At 23.7% G+C, this 24,491-nt stretch overlaps 1 protein-coding gene across 1 annotated transcript in view; it reads right to left on the bottom strand.

Annotated features, from left to right (window-relative positions):
* Sulf1 (Extracellular sulfatase Sulf1) overlaps positions 1 to 24,491 on the bottom strand; it is a 49,897-nt gene that overhangs the window by 23,948 nt on the left and 1,458 nt on the right. Inside the window, exons 2-3 of the mRNA XM_011498333.1 lie at positions 6,813 to 7,203; positions 4,617 to 4,856 (exon numbers count right to left, since the gene is read on the bottom strand). Of these exons, the coding sequence (XP_011496635.1) occupies positions 4,617 to 4,856; positions 6,813 to 7,098 (526 nt within the window). The 5' untranslated portion in view covers positions 7,099 to 7,203. The remainder of the gene's footprint in view (positions 1 to 4,616; positions 4,857 to 6,812; positions 7,204 to 24,491) is intronic.

The following is a 24,491-nucleotide window of genomic DNA, read 5'->3' as shown; positions in this document are numbered from 1 at the left end:
TTTTCAATACTCGCTGAAAAGCTAATCAAGTAATATTTCCTTCGATTCAGTTGAGCGCCAACATCCATAAATTTTAAACTACCTATTTAATGGACTGTCTACAGGCCAAAATACTAGTTTTACTAAAATAATTAAAACATGAATAATAATAGACGAAGTACAATCTATAGTTAGAAATTGTATAGTTACGCGTGATATTGAATATACATTGTAATGTCTATATTATACGTATAATTAATTGTATTATCGTTGTTACGTACAAAAATTAATTTGACATTAAAGTAAAAATTTAAAGCAATTGGTTAATAAAAGATTATTGAATAAGTAGCTCCAATAATTGACGTAGAAGATTATTTTTCTTAAATAAGTATGTTGTTTCTACAAATATCAATATTTATATTGGTTTTCATAACAACAAATGAAGCTATACATGTGACCAATTTCCAAGAAATTCCAATAAAAGAAAATCCTATGGAAAATTATAATATAAATTATTATAATAATAGCCAATTTGAAAAAAATTATGCAATTGCTGGTATCAATTTGATAATTAACATATATCCAATAATTATATTTTATTGTAATTTATAATTGTAACTATTTGTACTTTATCTAACAGATCACTCCCAGGCTTGGAAAAAATATTTTAATAAGGGTGTCCACGATAGTCACATAAAATATTGGGATTTTTTCTCCAACGTTGATCAAATTACATTGTGGCCAAATGGTATTGTACCTTACATAATGAGCGACAATCTAAGTGAGTTTATAATTAAATTTTTAACTTATCGAACTTTATACTTTTAAGAAGATATAATAGATTTAATATGATTTACTTTCTCGTTATTATTGTCGTGCATACTTTATTGTACATGAAAAAATTGTTCATTTTTGTACAAAAATAACTTTTAATAATTATGATAAAGCTTTTAATTAGAGGACTAATATAATATCTTCTTAATTTTTTATGATTAATTTTTTTGCTTTTATAAATTTTTAATAATTTTTTGCGATGTTACGACCTAATAATAGTCAATAATACCTAATAATTCCTCATTACACTAGGTATGATTTTTATGTAAAATTTATTTATGATCGACATTATAAACTTTAAAGAAAATACATAATTACAAAATTAAGGAATAATTAATTATGAATATGAAATTTAGTCTTTTCCTTAATTGTAAAATAAAATCTTTTCACCTTTAAATACAGAATGTCAAATGTAATCAAATAAAATCTTAAAATTTACAAAAATATTATACTACGTAATATTTAAAGAATTGCAAAGGAATAACATGGATAATTAAATTGTTAAATATAAATTAAATAAATACAAGAGAACTGCTTTTTATTATAATCTGTGTCTGTAAATTACCATTAAAACTTATGTTAATTTGGAGGATTAAAAAAATTCGATATTTTATTAGTGATCGAGCAGCAGTCGAGGCTCGATCAATATTAATATTATCATAAATATATAAAAATATATAAAACTGTCCAAATCATGATACATGCTTAATTTTTCCTTAATATATTACTGAAGATATATCTTTGATCTACCATTATATTATTATATACTTGGAAGAAGGTAAAAATGATTTAAATTCACTATTATGCCGAAAAGAAATTACAATTAAGGCTGAAACTGGTACGCTCTTTCGTTCATGGATTATTGAAAAAAAAAACTATGTTGAATAACTATTAATAACATGAAATTACATTGTAATAATAATTATTAATTAATTACATTAATAACATTAACTAATTATATGAATCGTCTTGGTAGTAATAATGAATTATACATTAATAATGATTAATAATGTGTAAATATTATTGTGAATTACATTTCAAATCAATTAATCGTGCATTATACATCTCAGATCAAGTCCTAGCGACTTTTTTTTTTAATTTCTAGAATCAAGTCTAACTAGTAAGCCAAGAATTATAATAAAATATTATATGACAGTATCAATAGTTATCTATTTTATAGAACAAAATGAAAAAGAATTTTGTTCAGTAACTTTGAATAAAAAATCATGTAAATTTCCGAATATGAAACTCAAATAAATAAGATGGCTAATATGATCTTGTAATTAAGTTCTCAAATTTTCAAATTATTCTTATTATCGTGCATTAATGTAAGTTAGAATATTCTATTTATCAACAAAGTTCAAATAATTAATGATAATTTCCATATAGAAAATTGAAAGTAGTTTTGAAAAGCTCTATTTGGAAAAATACAATTATGAAAAGGATTTTATATTAACATATATTAAAATGCATTTCGAGCTCTTAAGAGATTGAAATAAATGATAATACAGTGCTTATGGTGTGTAAGCTTTTTTGTAAATTAATATTCATAATGTAAATATGCATTTATATCGGCATAGTATCATCCCGAGAAATTTTGAAATAAACTATAATTATATATTGATATATTTTTATATTATTAAAACGTTTCACATACAAAATTTGAGACAGTGATACTCATTGTCATTTTAAGGTACAAGAGAGAAAAAACTAATATACGATGCTATAAACGAATTTCATACAAAAACATGTATAATATTCCGAGAGAGACAACAGAACGATCAGGATTACGTTGAATTTAAAAAGAGTAATTCAGGATGCTCGACTTACATTGGTAGAGTTATGGGTAGAAATTTATTAGATTTGGATTCAGCGTGCATAATGAGACGTACCGATTTACTTCATCAGCTCATGCACGTAATAGGCTTTTTCGACCAGCATAGCGCCAGAAATCGAGATAATTGGATTACAATCATGTGGGATAATATCCAACCGGATAAAACAAAGTTATTCGAGATCCCTAAAAGTAGTGTGATCGAATCCCCCTACGATTACGAAAGTATCATGCATTTAAATATGTACGATTTCACGAATAATCGAAAGGAGACCATAATTCCTAAGGTAGGTTAAAAGTTTACTTTTGTATTACTATTATTTATGTGCAAAATAATTAATAATCTTAAATTATTATAATTATTATAATTAAGTTATTAAAGACTTGATACATCCGTTATTTTCAATAATGGTAAAGTCTTTATGAAAATCTAAAATTACATATGTATCAGTAATAAAATGGTTATTAAAATTTCAAAAAATTTATAATTGAAAAACTTTATTGGTATTTCAATTGAAACGTTCGATAATGCTGAAAGTTTGAATAACATTTACTTATGAAGAAATAGATATTTTTAGGACAGTTAGTATTATATAGTTGATCAAAATTTTATCAAAGTTTTTTCTAATTAAGCATAAAATGTAAGTACTTTTAACTGTATTAATTATTATAGATTGACAGGTTGTGTGAATTTTTCGAGCTATTCTTACCAAATTCATTTAACTTAATATTTATATATTTTTTATAAGATATTATTTTAATTCCATATTGCTTTTGTTATTTACAAGAATAAATATTTTTTTAAATTTTCAGGTAGCCGATATGAATTACATTGGTCCAACGAGTCATGATTTTACAATTAACGATTTGAATAAGATAAACAAAATGTATAAGCTCGAGTGTAAATTGCAGGCAGAAAATACGAGAAAAATGAAAAATTACATTCTGAAAAAGGCGGATATGAAGTATATAAATGGATCGAATTTCAATCGGTTAAATAATCCACTTATTGTGAATAACAAGCACGATAAGTCACAAGCCATAAAAAATTACAAATATAATAGTCAAGAATCCTTCCAAAAAAATGAAAATAAAAGGATGTTTTTGTCAGAAAATCAGATGCAAAATAAAATCGAAAAACCTAGCGCGTTGGATACGGAGCCACAGATGATATGTGTTCTGTGGCCAGTTTCAATAGATGATATTAAAACATTAAAAGAGCAACGGAAGAGAAATGCGATTAGCTTAGATAATGAAAATAAATTACAAATACTTATTAATAATAATGAACAAATTCAGCAAAATTGTCCGGAATATAAACTATTGGAATGAAATGACCACGACAATAAGAGCTAATAAATCAATTATCTTCTATAATCAATCATATATTGGTATTTAATAAGCAGATTTAATAATCATCTTTAAGAACCGTAATATTGCACTAATTATATAAGAGATTAGATTCATTGTAAGGCTCATTGTGAGATTTTTCTTTAAAAAAAAAAAAAAAAAAAAAAAAAAAATAAATATATATATATATATATTTACGATAAGAATTTTTTCATACATCGAATAATACATATATTCAAAATTATATGAATTGTAAAAGTTTATAAATCGGAAATTATTCATAATACGGATTGTAAAATATTATTTGAAATTATTATTTCAATAAGCGTCATTAAAATAAAATCCCATACTTTCCGTTAAATTAAAAAGTGATTCTTACAAACTTTATTAATAATGTGAGTATTAAGAATATCAATGGATATTATCGAATATAAGTATTTCCAAATTTGTTATTTTATTACCGTTTTCTTTTCTCTTTATAAGTGTAAGCCCGTACAGAATAAGCATGACCTTGTTGCATATATTTAAACGAAGATGGCCCATAATACACAATCATTGTATAAAAAATTGTTCAAGGCAGTAAAATTATAATATAATTGTTTAATCGTAGTAAGCTCACCGGTCCTATATCCAGCGTTGCTCAGGTATGTTGCAAAAGTATGGGGCTCGTGATCCCTCTGCCACTGAGGACTACTGCAATTATCATTATTGGTAAAGACTTCGTGATTGTGCATGTAACGTCCCGTTAATAGGGAACTTCTGCTTGGACAGCACATAGGAGTTGTTACGTACGCATGCCGGAGTTCGGCACCCTCGTCTCGGATTCGTTTCAATGTACGTGGCATGAAGTTCAGCGAGCCTATTATACAAATATATACATGTATAAAAAATAGAATTTTTATTGAACAACTAGGAAGCTGCGATGAATCGTAAGTATGGACAATTCTTATTGCCGCATTCAGCGCAATCTCTTTTATGGGAACTGACGATCCATTGTAGTTTACGATTTTTATTCGGAAAATTACGTGGTACATCTCTTTTGTTGTTATACATTGTTAATAGCAATGGCTTATAATAATGACGTAGGTACACATTCATAAAGAGATATATTATATTATATACTTCGTAATGAATATGAATTTCCATTGAATTCTATCATAATTTTTTACTGTTTTAAGCTTATTCTCATAGAAATATTATAGATTTAGACACAAAACAACAAACGATTAAATGTAACTTTCGTCAAGAAATCTTTAAAGTAGATCATTTACGTAGGACATATATAAATAAAATTAATTATTGACTTCGAAATTACTAATTAACATATTTATTAATCGTTGTTGATGTTTTTATTTCAATATATGAAAACTACGAATTTTTTGTACTATTTGGCGTCAATTTTTACCTAAAGTATTTCATTATTTTGATTACTTTTATAAATAATTTTACATTGAATTTTAATCTTAGGTTAATATAAAAACATTTTTCTTGTTTTTTTTTTTTTTTTTTGTTTTATTATGAGCTGTGCCCCTTATCGCATATAAATAGGGTTGATATAAGAAAACATCTGGTCGTTGCGGTAAAGGTCGTCACCTTTCTAAAGATGTTTTTCTTCGCCAGGAGAAAAGAGAGAAGACGTTGCCCGAGGGTCGCCGACCAATAACTGTCAACAAAAACATCAGCCTTTCTCGATGGGAACGTAATGTAATACGATCCAAAATACTTGGAGTATGATCGTCTTTGAGATCTGGTCACTACCCCCCCCCCCCTTCCCATCACGTCTCGACACGCTAGTAAATAAAAAATTGTGTTTCTTATTTTCTGAAACCCTTCGGTCAGGGGGAAGCGAGGAAAGGACGAAAGCAGTATTGTACGGCGCCTTGAAAGAAGAGAGGCGTTGCCCCAATGTATTTTTCATTTTCCATTTCCAAAAATATGTACGGGGGAAATCCTCTGCGAATTCGCAGTGTTCACCGAATATTTTTCCTTCCTTCGATGTCCCAAAACATTCTTCTCGCTCACTATTACCGTTACCATTATACTTAATATTACGGTGACTATGACTAGCATAAGCAAAAAGTTGGAAATAATAATTTTTATTTACAACTTTTACATTACGTATCGAAGATTTTTAATTTCCCAAGGCCTGATACAGTACAACAGTGGCAACGTAAATTTCTTGAAAACATTATTATTTTCTAATATCTTCTTTTACTTCATCTCTTATATTTATTTTTATAAAGAGATATTTACATTGATCTCTTTATCAAAGAATGCACTAATTATTTCATTATATCTTATTTCTTATTAAGCTATTAACCTAAGGTATATCCTCTTCTTAATTATGTACCATTTCGTAATTATAATAATTTACCAGTAATATAGATTAAATTTAATATTTTATTTAGATTATTATTGAATTTTCGAAATATTTTAAAGTTTTTTTTTTTTAATATAGAAAACTAATTCATAAAGTAAAGAAATCGCATTAAATAAACGAATGACCTTGTAATGTATGTAATCGTTTGTTTTGTTTTTAAACGATGTTAATGTTATTATGTAATGATAATAATATACTCAGATCATCAAAAACTATTTTTACTAATTTTTAATTTATAAATTTAGTAGATTCGGAAAATTTATTACATTGTTTACTCAATAATTTAATCAATCGTTGTATTGAGTATTATACATTCATTACACTCATAACCCATATTAAATAGATGGTAAAAATTTTATAAAGATAGTTTAAATAATTTTAAGTGTCGTATCGGAATTTCATAAGTCTGTGATTTTTCAAAAATTGTCAACTCACCAAGCTCAACGTCCTGATCGTCGGTAAGTATAAGAACAATATTGGGTTTTCTTTCCCGAGGCAGATAAGATAAATATGGTACATTAGCTTGACTCGAAGTAGCCGATCCTTGTCCCTCATAATCAGAATGCTTATAAAATCCCCCACCTGAGATTTTTCGCTGACCCCCGAATACATCTTCCATCGGCAAATCACCGATTTCTGATCGCCGAGCACATCCCGACTGAAATTGCAATACCAATAGTAACGCCATGAATGGCAGCTCAATCATCCAGTAAGAACACATTTTGTTGTAGATATTTCGATTGAGTTACAATTGCAGTCTCATTAGCGGACTTCGTACTCTACTTGTTTCTAACTGCGATCTTGGATTGCCATAATAGTTGCCGGACTGTGAACAAAGAAGATACAATTCATCACTCGCGAAATTTTTAGCCATTTATATTTGTATAAATTTATAAATAATAATTAATATTGTTTGCATTATTGATAAACTTAGATGTCAAACATGAACAATTATAAACATAGGCTATTAAGAACATTTTTTTTTTCTTCATACACTCACTGCTACCAATTCCTTACATGTTTTATTCAATTTATATTTAATCAATAAGAATCGAATAATCTATTATATTTTATATTACAAATCCTTATAAATAAATGTACAAATAATTAATTTCACTCTTAAATAAATATGTAAGTAATAAAAATTTAAATTATCATTATCATATTTACTGAATTTTATTAATATCTTGTATTATTTAGAGAATATTTTGAAAATAGGCCTAATCGATTTTCTTAAAAGTTAATACTTATATTTTCAAATATTATATCAAATATCAAATATTATATCATATCAAAATATTGAATGAAATTTTTTTATATTTTTCCTACTCCTGCATGAATGAATGAAATTATATAAAAGTATATAAGAGAACCTTTTAAATATAGATTTTCAGCCTCACTCGCATACGCATTTTATGGCTTCAAACTTTGACTTTTAATATTTTCGTTAGGTCGTTGTATAATCAAATACAAGGCAGCTTTCCAGGAATAATGTTATTATAGTATTTTATAGCAATATACTATTAAGGATTTAAACGATTGCATGAGCTTGATTATACGGCAGTTAATTGTGCAAATTATAATTAATGTTTTTAAATCAATATTTATTTCATTACTAGTATGATTTAACTATATCACTGTAATAATTTTCAATAAATCCAAAACATATTCTAATGGTAGGTTAATTATCAAGTAAAGCTATTTATTAATTAAAAATCTCATATACTAATTAATAAGATAATTAATTTTGTTTAATTAAAATTAAACTTCATATATCTATGATTAATATGAAACATAAATTTGGGCTTTCATTTAAAATCGTAAAACGTATTGAGATATTTTCTTATCCCCTTGCTTGCATGCAAAGTAAATAAATGGGTCTTTATAACATTATATGCAGCCGTAACTAAAATTAAATAAATAATTTAAATAATCAATAGGTACACTAAAATCATATACTATATCTTTATAAAAGAAAATAATTAAATAAAAAAATATATATATTAATAATAATAATAATAATAATAATAATAATAATAATAATAATAATAATAATAATAATAAAAATAAAAAGAAAGAGAAACTACGCATAAGATTGTTCTCATTCATTATATTTTTAAAAAATTAAATAATTCATAATTAATTATTATCTGTATATAAGGTAACATTCTTTATTTTAACGTGAAATTTATAAATTTCATCTACATATAATAATATTAATAATTAATACTTTTTCTGCTTACAGTTTCTTATTAATCATTAACATGCTATGAAAGATGTGTGGTCTCTCACTAACTTGATGGAAATCTTTGTGATTGTAGAACTGTATTGGAATATAATATATTAAGCAAGATCATATATCATTGCAATTTGAAAGTAGTTATTATCCATCTTCAATAACTCGATTTCTAATTTATTACTAGGCGCTATCCATTAAGTCAATCTTATTTTCCATATTTTCACTTGATATATTTTCTAAACTCTACTTTAACAGACATATCTAATACAATTTTCTCAGTACCAGTAAAATTATTGATAAAGAAGTTTTTTTTATTTTTAATTATACTTGTAATATATTTTTCTATAAAAGTATAAACTTTTATTTATACTTCTCTATATTTAGATTTAAATTTTGCAAAATTACAAATAACTATGTCAATATATATATATATATATATATAAATTATTTATAAAAATGCATTGTATAATTTCGAAATGTAAAGTTACAGTTTATCAATTGTAAACGGACATTGCAACTGGCAATTTAACATCATTCACTGAAGTAAGAGTCTTCAAGTGTTAAAATTCTTTGGCAAGAAAAAGATCGAATGGTGAATAAGTGCAATGAAATAATGCACGACTGATCATGGAGTTAAACTAGAGCCTTTCCTATACATTTTCATCTAATCAGTCATGTCATCGTACAATCCAGACATTCAACAGCTTACCATAGTAATTATACTCGATTTTCAGTCTGATCGACTTCAAATTTATATCTCTATTCATGCTAAATATGGCTAATCCTTTTTTTTTCTACGTTCACGGATAGTTCAATCGATTAAGATCAAAGCACTTGGTATATTTCCTAACAATCCTTATTATATAGTTTTTCTATATTCATTGGTATGTTTTCCGTATCTTTGATTCACTTGCTTAAAGATTTAATATTTATAGAACTCATTGTACTGATTAAAGTGACTAAAATGTATTTAAAATACCATATTAATACTACATTTCACCTAATTAACGGTACTCTTTTTTTTTAAGAAAATATGCTTTTTTACAATTCTATATTTATATTTATATTAAAGAAAATTGCTTTTCGAAATGTGTTTTCATAATGGGTGAAAAATAATGTTATTATTTTTCAATAATTCAATAATTGTAAGATATAATAGTGCTGTTGTATAAATAAAATTTATTTATATTTGTTTGCTAATTCTTTATGAATACCTATGTAAGTAAGATCCATAAAATTTTATATCAGATCTATTTCATGCTTAACAATTAGTAATAATTAAAAAATATTCCTCTTTAAATCAATAAATCAATAATTCTTTTCATACGGTATTATTATTAGCTCATATTAACAAATGTAAAGATTTTTGTTTTAAAAAAGAGCTACATAAATTGAAACAATGGTAAACATTTCAATAACGTATTTTCAAATAATTTGCATTCGCAAAATAATGAAAATTTTCACGGATTGCATAAAAATCTTATTTTATTAATTAAATGTTATTAAATCTTATTTTATTTATTAAATATATATATATATATATATATATATTATATATATTTGTAAATAAATATATTATAAAATTATTATAATCTGAATTAACTCAATCATCATGATTTATGTAAACTTTTAGTATATAGAAATAAAAATACGTTATTACAATAGTTTAATGTATTAGATTCTTAGCTATTCTTAACTAATCCGGTAGGTTAAAAAAATTACCACAACAATTTCAATAAAATTATTTAAAAGAACAAAATTATGTACAAATAAAAATCCTATTTAATCATTAAATACTTTATTATATATTTTGTAAATGCTATTTCTCATAGAATAATATGAAAAAAAATTTCAGAAATAATAGAATTTTTATTATATTGTTAAAATACTTAATCGTTTAAATATTAGATGTTTGCGTGGAATTAACAATCATGAAAATATGTCAACTCTAGTATTCAATATTCTATACAATATAATATTATTTTAATACTATTTAAAAAATCGGAAATTTTTTTATCGTTTAATTGGAGTAATTATCATAATTTATTATTACGGTCAAAAATATTAATTTCGATTATAAAAATCATGCATTTAAATACATATTATATTTTGAATATTATAATGATATTAGTATGTAAAAGAAATTGCGTGTGCGTATGAAACGAGAAACAAAAATTGGGGATTAAAATATGGGAATTAAAATAAGTGAACTAAAAAAAGTTAACTAAGTACTAAACGGAAAGCTTCATTTAATAATACCTTATTGTTGTGTTTATTATTATCATTACGCATATTAAATTGATTAAATTTATTAAATTAGTGAGCGTATTGCCATTAATGAGGAATATCGCTAAAGCCCTTCATATTTATATATGTAATTTGTCTCTTTGTATCATTATTTTTAATTAAATTTATTATCCAATATCTAATGTGTGATCTAATCGTACGTAATTAAGCAAGTTGTACTTGCATTAATAATAAAATCTTAGATACAAGTACTAGAATTATAACATGTAATATTTACTCAATAGTTTTATTATAGATTTTTTAATGATATACCAGATAAAAATACCGTTTATGTTACTATAATATCATATAATATTTTTATTAGTATTATAATTTATTATCAACTTAAATTTAAAACTAATATAGTTATTACAGTGTAGGTATTTTTACTAATCTGATTTGTATAATTGAAGACAGTTTCGATGTAACGGTCCTATTGATAAATGATCTCTAAATAAATTTCTAACGAAGTTATTTTTTTAATGTTTCACGCTTACGATATTCAAGAAATTTCCAATTAACTCCAGAATTAAAGGACATCGCAATGTCAAGTTCTTAGGCAAATGAATATGAACACGTTTGAACAATGGAGCTCGGAAGATCTTTTTAAACTGCAACGTAAACCTAAGTAGCACACAAAGATGTCTCGGGTCAAAGCTGCGATTTGAATCTTCAATGACTATCTCACAATCACCATGCTAATAGCCTTTAGCCTTTAATCTTAATAACAAAAGCCCATGTTTAATCAAATATGTTGAATTCAATTTGCAGAAATTAATATTACGATATTTTCGCGATGATCATTACAAAAATTAGTCTTCGTCTTAAATAAAGTGAAATTTTACACTGTAATATTTGATAATTCTAATGTTAAATTACATTCGTATGATTGGGCTGGAGTTAGAATGTAATGCTAATCATCGCAAAAATCGACAGAAAAGCGAATATCGCTAATGTATATAAAAAGTTGAAATCAATTGTCATGAAAGTGCGAAAGTATATTACAATTATTTATTATTATTCTATTTAATTGGCTTTATAATATCTTCTGTACTGCGCTTACACTTATCATAAATACTCATCGAATATTATAAATATCATAAACATAAAATATATAGAAATCCTTGGTGTTCAAGATCAGTGCTTCGTAAATTTATGGTAATAAAAAATATCGAGTATAATTTATTATTTAAGAATAAAAAAATTAGACTATTATCAGTTTAGTCATGCTTATATTAAATAAAATAGAGTATTTATAAATGATCAAGTGTTAGAAATATATATAATTATATTTAATAAATTTTATTGTAATATAGTGTTCAACGTAATAAATGTTTTAGTGAAATAATTATACCGAAGTATTTATGGTTTAATTAATTTTAATATAAAATAAATAATTGGTTTAATATTAGCAGAAAAATGTGATTTATATTTTTACATTCAAAAACTTTTTTCTATATCAATTTTTTATTTAATATCGCTAGAGAATGAAATTGAATGAAATATTCACTAATTTTATTTTATTTAAATAAGATTAATCTGGTCCCCAAGCTGTATTTAATTATTAATAACAACTACTTTATGCTGTGTAATATTTTAACTAATTTGTATTTAAGTAACTCCATATATTTATGTGATAATTGTTGTTTAAATTAATATTGATCCCATTGAAAAAATGGAATTTAGCAAAAGTTGATAAAAGATTAACATTTTATAAAGCTTTATTGGCAGATTTATTTCGTTCACTTTAAATTCTGATACTCATTTAAATATATATGCTTTTATTTGTGATTTTTAAGATATTTTATTCCATAATATACGCGTGCACTTTCTTGTAAATTTAATTATGATTTTTTTTGTCATCTATTTTACAAATTACGATTTTTATACAGAAACATATTTTTTAACTTGTACATTATATTATTTGCAATAATTGTAGAAAATGTGGCTGAAGCTTATGATTATCCCATTAACTTTAAGTTTGTGTATTAAGTTAGTCAGATTGCTATTTTTATACAGATATATAGTGATACATAAAATTCTCATATAAGTGCAATATAGAGAATATACTGAACATTAAATACATTACCAAATATGCAAGAGAAAAAGTAGAAATTGTTAAGTTTTTACTGATTCAATTTATAATTATATTTGCAATAAAAATACATTATTATATTAACAAATTTGGAATTATCTCTTCAAACATAAAACATACAACTTGGTTCGTCTGTTTACAAAATACGACGTGTAAAAAATCTTAGAATTTATACATCTTAAAACGGTGATATATTATTATTGTTATTATCCTTAATTCTTTAAAAATAATTTATCACGTATAATTAAATAAAATTTAATCAGAAAATCTTAACTAAATCTTTTTTATATTTGATAACTAAGTATACAATGAATTAATGATTTTACGTATTATTATACAAATGGTAAAAATTTATTAAAAAAACAACGCTAATTACATTTTTATTCCTATTAAATTGAATACTAGTGATTGCTAAAAAATATGAAAAATTGAATAGAATAAATTAAACATAGAATATAATATTTTTTCAAATTTAATTTTAAGTTAACGTTAAGTAATATAATTTAATAACTATATATAACACAATTAATTTTATTATTTAATGATAAAAGTCAAATATTAAACTGCATTAGTATATAAGGAGATCTGAAAGCTAATTTTAGAATAAAGAATCAATCATTTTTAAATAAAAGCTAATACATTTATATAATATTGGTATTATTTTAATACAATTTTATTTAGGAAATAAAATATTTAAATCTATTATTTAATTTAACGTCATATAAGAAATAAATTATAAAATGTAATTATTTAAAAATCAAAGTATTATATTTTTAGATTTTTTTGTATATCATATAATTGTATATTGTTTATAATTGCATATCATTTAATTTAAGTAAAATTCAAATAATTAAATAAATTAAAATAATCAATAATCTAGATAATATAAAAACAAATATACAGTATTTAAAATATAATACTTGATTAATTACAGTAATTTATAATTTAAGAATACTTTAAATAAGAGTTAATTGCAATAGAAATATTGTATAGAAATTTATTTATAAGTATAATTATGGAGGTTCAATTTAATGAATCACCTATTAATAAATTCATTGTAAAAACTAATACATATTATTCAGCAATATTTCAAAATTATGTGATTTAAATATAAAACATATTCGTCGATATTTTTATCTATAATTTAATTTTGAGTATACCTGTTTTCAAATAAAACTTAGATAACATAATTACATGTTTGATATTCAAATTTTTTCTAAATGCACACGCACTCATAGACACGAACGATAGAAAGTGAATCTGTTGTAGCCCGATGAAATGTTGTAAATATTTAATCACACATCTAATATATAAATATTAGTTCGCGGTACATACGTACTTACGTATTTATTAAACCGACAAACGGACTTCAACGATTTCAACGATAGATCCTTAAGCGTAACTATCTTCCTTTCTTGCGATCGTAACCCAAAGTATTTACCAAGCCTATCCGATACGTGAACAAAAAAGAAAAAGAAAAATTAGAAAAGCAGCTCAATATCTTAGCTAATCAGTAAAAATGCGTATAACTCAACAATATTGTTGTCGTGGTATTTGTATACCACCTTATGAATGCTATTTTGTAACTTACTTTCTAGTTTATTAAGCCTGTTTTTATTTTCGCAGTATATTTTTACGAATATCGAACACTTTCTCTTAATTCATCAGTCGGTATGTAATTCTAGAAATACTAAACAAGACATTTCGTTAGTTATTCCTGTAAAGATAAATAACCTATCGTATGACTCTCGGGATTTTGGTATAGTAACAAATGAAAATTATTATTCAATATTTGAAAAATATTAATATTATACAATAGCCAAAGAATAATGTAGTTTTATAAAGTCAAAAATTAATCGAATATAAGAATAATTCATACTCATTTTTCACCACTACTAGTTTCTTTTATACAATCATTGTCAAAATAAATTTCCATCAAAGCATTCAACAGAACAGCAGGATATTTGACCGGCAACAGTGGGACGGCGTTCGATTCTGGCCTGCTTTATTGTTCTCATCAAATGGACATTGCCGAACAGATGATCCTCTGTATTTACTAGTAAATTCGTCCTAGAGTCGGGACAAATCCGAATCTTCTTGTGAGTAGAACATATCGGGAAAGGGACTAAGAGAGGAAGTAAACGACATCTGCACGATTGTATCAATATTCGTTTGCGCTTGCATTTTATCCACTTGGATACCACTTTCGATACTTATTTCTTTAATTCATGTGGATACATATATATTTCCCATTCGTATCGTGTTCAATGATATATTATTATTGGCTTTTTTCTAATATAAATTCCAAAATCTTCGTGAATATTCGATATGTTGAGAATAGAAAACATAATGCTACTGCATAGACTTGATGGATATTCTGATAAATAATAGCGTATATACAATATTGTGCTATCAAATTTGTGAGAATTATTTGTAGTAAAGGCGAAGTGTGTACAGGTTAATAATATTAGTGATCGTTTATCGGTTCAACAAAAAGCAATACAAGACGATTCCTGAAAATGCAACTTGTGCACAATACATGACGATTTAATCTACGAGGATACATTTCTTTACAACATAAATGATTCGTCTTATTGATAAATAGAAGAGTTTCTAATTATAATGTAAATTAACGAACAGGCCCAAGACAATTGCTATCAATTTACTTTGTACTTAAAAAAAGAAAATCTCATAAAACACGTAAAAGTAATTTAGTCTATTAACTGGGTTAATTAACATGCTTACTTCTCTATACTAAAACCAAATCTATTTATTTATTTTAGAATTAATTTAATAGTAATTTAATAATATTGAAAAAGCTTTTTTTTCTATTAAAAAAATTAGTTTTATAAATGTTGAAAAACTTGATTTATCGATGTATCAGATTATACAGTAAATATTTATGATATTGGATTATGGAGTTTACAACGAAATTCAGCATGTAACTAGCAATTTCACCAGCATACTTTATTTTATATAAACGAGAGAATACAATAATTTTGACATATTAAATGTAAATCGTTCTTCTACGCGTTACCGAGAAAAATATGGTATATATATATATATATATATATATATATATATATATATATACACACACACACACACACACAAGTTCTACTTCTTATAGATTTTATAATTAGTGTGTACGAAGAATGTGGATGGTCGCATACGATTAGAAACCTTATCAAGCTTTTGAAAACTATGGTTTCATTAACTCGTAACTATTAATATACTATACGTTATTATAAAAAATTATAATAATCAATAAGCAAATTTCTATTACTAAGGTATTGTATTGACCGACATTCGTTCCAAAGATTTAAAGAGTATTCGAAAATATTTTAAAGCTTATCTCCAATAAAACGTTTAGAACTATCAATAAGAAATAGTTTGTAATTTAATTGTTTTTACAACTATAGCAAATGTTTAAATAGTACCAAGTCAAATTTTATGGCTTCAAGTTTATTATTAAATATTTCACTTAAATTAAATGAAATTTAAAATTTCATGTAACAATTAAGTGTGTTTATTTATATGTAATTACGAATCGTAATTAATGCCTTGTAATGTCATTAGATACATATTAGAAATGAAAAAGGATCGTAGAGTATGAGGGAAACTCGAAGGAGAGGGTAAAGTTAATGCAACGAGTGCTACATTAAATTTAGTACCATCGAATTAAAAGATACCCGCACCCATCCAACCGCATTCCGTACCTCTCGGTATCAATGGTATTACAAGTCAACTCTCGTACTCACATAAGTTGTAACCGTAAGTATTTATACGTGTTTCCGAGCATTGTTTGGAAAATACTTTTCTCACGTTAAGAATTACAGCATACCACCACCCATGCTACGAATTATATATTTTTAACTTTAAATCGACGTGGCCGTACCTGTATTTGCAAAAAATTACGTTATTTCGCTCATTCGACATTTATCAATAAACACACTTTATTTATTTCATTTATGATTTTTTACTTATAGAATTTACACAAAATATTGACGAAAGCATGGATTGGCAATACATTGTAGCAACTAAATTCTCAGTGACACAAAATGTCACATTTATTGATTATTATATTGACAAAGAATATCATTTTCCACTATCTTAGGCTCTAATAAATTCTGTAAAATACTCGATTTGAGAAGAGAATAATATTAATGTATGTGTTTAATTGATACTTTTTATTTTTTAATATTAAAATATACAAAAGTGCTAAGTGATTTTAAATCATTATTATAGATTATCCTCGATATGTAACTATCACTATAAATAAAAATATATACTGTTTACAATAATATGCACATTGAAACTTACTCTTTTAAACAAAATAAATAGTTTATTAAGATTATATATATATATATATATATATATATAATATTTTATGTATTTAGATGCAACACTTTGAACAGATTGCAACTTTGAAAAAATATTAAATGCTAAAGTTAGGACAAATTTCCGATTTCTTATTTAAAATTATATCTGAAATAACAGAACTATAAAATTTATTAATATCAATATTTATATTAATATTAATCATCATCGCACTGCATTGATAGTAATCATTAAGAGATGTAACGAGTCTATTTATATCTTTACAAATTGAAAAATGAAATGTGAAGCGAAAAACTTAATTTTAATTTTAAAAGTTATTAATCTTTTTTTTTTAATCGTATAAGAAAACTGTTACTACATAATTAAAATTAATATTTGCTTTTTGTAAGCTAGCGAATAGGCGAGAACGTTATAAAACAAGAATGTTAATTTTTTATTTAAATTAATTTTACAAAAATTATTAATCAATATAAATAAATTGAAGTAGTTTCAATCTTAAGAGAAAGTGATTATGGATCATATATTAAATTTTATATTATTGTTAACAAATTTATAAGAAAATTACGATAAGTTATTATTTACATTAATCAATGGAAAATTCTTTGATCACTTACTTATATTAAGCTTATTATTAAAAATTTATGAATCTTGCTTAAAACTTTGCGACATTTATTTACATTACCCGTTTAAATCTACTTATTAATTTCGTTATAGCATATTTTAATAATTCATATGCTTTAACTGAGATACTCATTTACTTAATAATATATTAAATTATTTATAAAACCAGATTTTTACCTTTAGGATCCGAGGAATACAGGAGCCTTGAAACGATATTACTTTATACGTATATCCATCCTTTCAATATCTCTCTCTCTCTCTCTCTCTCTCTCTCTCTCTCTCTCTCTCTACAATTTATTTTCGATTAATTTCTTAGTTATTGCGCTCTACTTGCGTACCGTTAATCAAGATTCTCGCGTGTCAATCTAAGTTTTTGCTTAGCTTCGTGATCCATATCATATATCTCCCTATTAAATCAATTTTTCTTTCACACGTTGAAATTCACATAATTTTTTCCTAACTAATATTCGCCTTGTAAAAAGGTATTTACGTCGAGTTTAAAAAATGTTATTGTTGCATCAGTACTTACATAATTTTAGCTTCTTGTAACGCAGACTTCTCCAAACGAAATAATTTACATCTTTTATTATGCTAACGACCTTATTAAAACTTGATTGCAAATTCTCTAAATGGGCAGGCGCTGCGAGTATCCTCAAACACGAAAATAACGTTCTCTTTTGTATATCTTATGAGAACCGAATTATTCGATTTCAGTCTTTATTAATTATATACATATATATTACCTAATAAAATATAATTATATGCGTCTTACTTATTTATCTTTCTACGTTTTTACTTTAGAATACTACATATTTTGTTAATAATGCATAATTTTGTTTAAAAATATAGTTCAGCTATTTATTCTTACACTACGTCTTATGCTGCAATTATAATTATATTCTTTCATTTTTTTTGAGCTTCATAAATGGTTTCATGTAAAAATAATTCTTTAATTTTGTTTCATTAATGCTTTAAGTCGAAAGTTTATCTTTTAACATATGCAATATTATTTTATATTATATTACACTCGATTGAAAGCTAAGAATTTTTCAATATTGAACATTTTTATGCAAATTTGTAATGAAATAAATCAATTAAATTGTATTCTAAATTTTACATGATAAGAGCTTATAAATCATGAATATGATAATTATATTTATTTATCATTTTTAAATATAAATATAATAACAGCAAAAAATAAAATTTTATCCATATACGTATACGATTCTCGTGTATAATAACAATTTTTTTATAAAGTAAAATCATACAACATTTACAAAAAAATGTCTTCAATGATCAATATTATTCTGAGTAAATCAACAGCATAAAGTTTCATTTAAATAACAATTTAATTTTATTTATGATTTGAAATTGTTACCACTTTTAAACTTTAATAAATTACATATATAATACTATAATAAAATAAATAATTATTAAATGTATAATAATACATACTATCTTTTTCTTATTTTTTATATTTTGAGCTCTGTCGGACACGAAACTGTTAAAATTATATTACTTGATTTATTAAATTTTTATACGTAATAGAATATCGAAGTTCATATTTGCTCAAAGGTATAGGTAACAGTTTGACTTTAATTGAAATATTTTCACTTTATTTAGATGTATTCAGAATTGTTTATTTGTTAAATTTATTTGTATTTAAAATCGTACTTAACTTTCTATATACCAAAAGTTGGCTGACATATTTTTTATAATAATAATATACCGTATATACAATGAATGAACCATTAGATTAATTATTATTATATATATTCTACAAGCATAATCAATTGTATCGTGAAGAATTTATGCAAAGATTGAATAAATTAAAATTAATATTTAGGTTAATGGTTAAATGCTTGATCTAAATCAATAAAGTGTAGTAAATGATAATAAAAAAATAGTATTAATTTATAATACGTTATGTAAGTTATTCATTGCATCTTCCTTTGTTATGTTACGGCACGGATTAACGCTCATTCTAACTTTCTTTTCTAGTTACTAAATAGTTGCTTTAACATCAGAAAATATAAGGTAACTAAATGCTGAATCATTCATGTAGAAAACATGAAACATACTTAATTTTGTAATATACTTCTATAATATAATTTATTGAACTGCAATTGGTAAGCTCGAAATAAAGTTTTGTTAAAATTTTATGCATTCATTGAGAATATAATTGACAAATGATGCAGAATAATTCACTCTTTGAGTAGTCAAACTTATAAATAATCTTTTTAAAATATCAATAGTTTATGAATTTTATCACAATTACACGTGCAGATTACCGTTGTGTATAATATATTAATATAATATCCTATATACATAATACCTTATATAATATAATACCCTAAAATGTTTTAAACTTTATATTTAAACTTTTTTTTTTACTATTCCATATCAATTACTCAGATTTGAAAAATGTATTTAAATATTTATAACGAACAAGAAAAACGTATGAACAATATGTGGTTAAAACGCTTCAAAGTTTTCAGGATATTTATTTTATTACTTTCATTTTACACAAATACTTAGTAATATTTAAATATTTATTTATTTATTTTTTTAATTATCAAATATTATGTATAATAACCAAGATTCATTTTTTTCTACAGAGAACGGTTCGAGGCAGGAGGGCACATTAGAAATCAAAGCCAAGAATTATTTAAATGCCTCATACAATTCATCAAAATTGCCGATCGATGCATGTGTACTTCTTTATTCAATTAATCTCTTTAGCATAATTGCAATGCAAAATCGAAAGCTTACTCTGTCTTAGATAAGCTCTGAATATCGAACTTATATTAATTTTATTAATTTACTAACAAATTTTTAAATTCAATAAATTAAATAATTAAATATCTATAAAAATAATTTTCGACTTATATCTTAATAATGCAATAAGCTACGAGTTTATTATTATTATATGATACATAATTGTATAAATAAAAAGCAATAGTAAAATTATATTATTTTATTTAAATATTTTTAATTTTAATTCCTTTCTATATAATTTTCATTTTTAACAATTTTCCAAGCTTAGTGCGATTTGATGATATATATTTCTTAAACTCAATATATTTTGAACTTAATAAAATACTTTTTGTATATTCTATTTTATACTTAGTAATTAATTTTATAATTTATTATTTATAGAAGATTAATAATATGTTCTATGACAGAATTAATAATATATCTAGAAATAAAGTATGTCAGATATTGTAAGCTTACCACAAAAGTACAAACTATCGTTTAATATAAAGAAAAATAAAATAAAAAAATTCTGTCTATTATAAATTATAATGATAAGGATATATATATATATATATATATATATAGATATATAACTGCAAAATTTATTTATAAGTATAAATAATTGCTATATTTGAAATTCATATTTCATCGAAGCTAATGTTAGCATTAACGCTCAGTATAGTAGAAGAAAAAGATGGAAGGATCGTCTTGATGTACCAAGCTTAATAGCTTTCCTATTATCGCTACAAACGCAGAACAATGATTGCGCAATTGAACCGATGCATGTGCGTGATTAATTTGAGAAACTGCCTCAGAATGATGATGCGCATACTTTTATTGTCTGTACTTTATATTTTGCTTTGTTACTCATTGATCAGTCATGAAACTTGTGGAAATACATTATTACCTTTACGTGCTGATAATGAGCAATTTGAGGAAATATTCAGTAATAATGATCGATTTTTTAATTTAAAAGTTCGTTCAGTTCACTAAACATGAGTTATTCGTGCAGTTCAATGGACATGATTTATTCGTACACTTTTATTTTTCGATATTTATTTTTATTTACATATAATTGAAAAATTTATGGTATTTGAAAGTTTAACGTGAATCTTTTCATTATACAACGATAGAAGTAATTATTTTTATATATTTTGATTGCACATATATTTGCTACTTATGATATTATATTATATAATATATTATATATAATAAGCATATACTTTATGCTATTATATATGCTTATATGTTATAATATTATAAGCATAACTGATTATAAATATGATGAGATATAAATATTATAATAAATTAATACATATGTGTTTACAAATATGTAATCCAGTAATTATATATATTAAAGCATTCGAAATCAAGCATATATATTTGTTATATAAAATATTAACTCGATGGCAGTAATAACTTTTATAGGGTACTCCATAAATTTATAAATTTCGATTTATATGTAGCTTATTCCTTTATAAAAATAAAACAGGTATATATTAAAAATAAAAATACTTTGTACTATTTAGTATTTAACAGCACGATAGTGCTACAAATAAGAATAGAAAAGTATATGTACTAATTTTAAATTCAAACAATGCTCTTTTAATGATGGGAAATTTGCTAATGAACAACTTCTAATAAAGTACTGTTTATATATTAAATGAATGTATATGATTTGTAAAGGATAATTTATTTAGATATAATGTATTTATAAATTACTAGCTGCATTATAATTAACAGATACGAACACTAATAAACAAAAGTATTTAAATTTTTAGATTTCAAGAAATAAACGTTGCATGAAATTAAGAAAGATTTTTAAAAAATTAAAAGCGTAAAAAATATGTAAAGACGATATTTATATTGTAAAAAATAAGTATACATCAAATATTTATATTTATTCCGAAAAGATATTTTTATTTAAAATTTCCGATAAAATCCATTATATGTAATTTATATAAAATACAATTGTAGTTACCACATATATAGAGTATAAGAATGACAACCACACAGACAAGTGTAAGACTTTAACCTAATTTTTAAGAAATTTAAAATATAAAATTTGTGTTTTTATAGGATATTTTTATCTTAATTGAATTAAACAATTCAAGACGATTTTATAAATGATATGTATAACATATGTGTATATATATATATATATATATATATATATATATATATGTATATATATATATATATATCAAGTTTCTTATCGATGTATTGGTTTTATTTATGTTTTTATAGTTATTACTTCGATCATAGATTATGCTTATTTTTTAAAGTAAAGGTTTCAACATAAATTCTAAATTTAATCGTATCCGGCTATACACATTTGGACGTGAATAAGTATATAATTTATTGCGTATATGTACATCCACAATATTATCGTAGATTTATAATGATTCGTTAAAAATCTGGCATATATTTAATGTGCCCATAAAAGTAATAATAATTTTTATCTCATCTTTATATGAATAATAATCGTGTTTACTTATATACAATAATTTTTTTCTTTAATGAAATAAAATATTTAGATTCTAAGTAAAAATAAGACTTAGATAATGAGTAAAAAAAAATGTGTTTAGTCAGAACGTAAATAAGAATACTAGAGATTTGCGATGTTTTATTGTTATATTATTATTTAAAGTATAATGAAAAGAAAACTATTGACTATCATATTTAATAGTTAATACATTTAATATTAAAGAATGCAATAATAATATAAAATATAATATGTGATAAAAATATCATTTGAATTAATAAATCGATATGAACAGCAACGTTTTAAAGGCATCTTTCACTAAAATTATGATTGATAACTTTTGATTAATCTAAAATATATTTTCACTGCTCGGTACATTTTTAATATTAATTGATATCGTATTTTAGGTATTTTACATATATAATGGTATTTATGTATATTCTATATGAAATAGTCTAAGACAGAGAGGAAGAGATGAAAATTGACATATGCATTTTAAAAATTACTTTATCTTTATTAATTACAGCAAACTTTTTTTGTTAATAAAAATAAATTTGTAATCAATGACTGGTACAATGGATAAAATGTTTTGTATAAATTTTTTTTTTTTTTTTTTTTTTTTTTTGTTACATTCTATTACTAGCTATACAATGAGAACGTAATTAGTAATAAATATTATGTATCAGTCTAAGATAGTGAATAAATGGGACATTAATATATTTACAAAAACAACAGATGAACTTCAAAATTCGAACAAATAAATTGTGATTTGGATATTATTATGTCATAGTAAAGAATAAAATTAACATAGAAAAGTTATTGATTGCTATATGTCTGTAAACATTTGAAAATGTTTGTAAATGTTTGTAGTTTTAAATAATAAAATTTTCCTTATAAATAATATTCATATAATAATAATATAATAATAATAATCATAATCATAATAAACGTTGTCATTGAAAGTAAGCAAAGAATCGCTAAAATAATATGTAAATATAAACATATAATGATAGCAATTTCAAAAAATATTTCGATGAAAAGGAAGAATCATTAGATAGTATAGTTGGAAACAATATCAAATTATACCGAATATAAGTAAATATTCTGAATATAATAAATAAATATAAATAAAGAGAAAATATATACGAATTTATGTAAGAAATTTATTACAATTAATAATGACTAAATAACTTTTGATATACAAAGTTCACGTCAATTGCTTATTTGAATATATATGTAAACACGAAAAAACATATAAATTCTTTTCTATGTAGTTTGATTGATTTTGAA

Source organism: Ceratosolen solmsi, unplaced genomic scaffold, assembly GCF_000503995.2.
Source record: "Ceratosolen solmsi marchali unplaced genomic scaffold, CerSol_1.0 scaffold14, whole genome shotgun sequence".
NCBI classification, from domain to species: Eukaryota; Metazoa; Arthropoda; class Insecta; order Hymenoptera; family Agaonidae; genus Ceratosolen; species Ceratosolen solmsi.
This window is presented reverse-complemented; position numbering and strand designations above follow the sequence as displayed.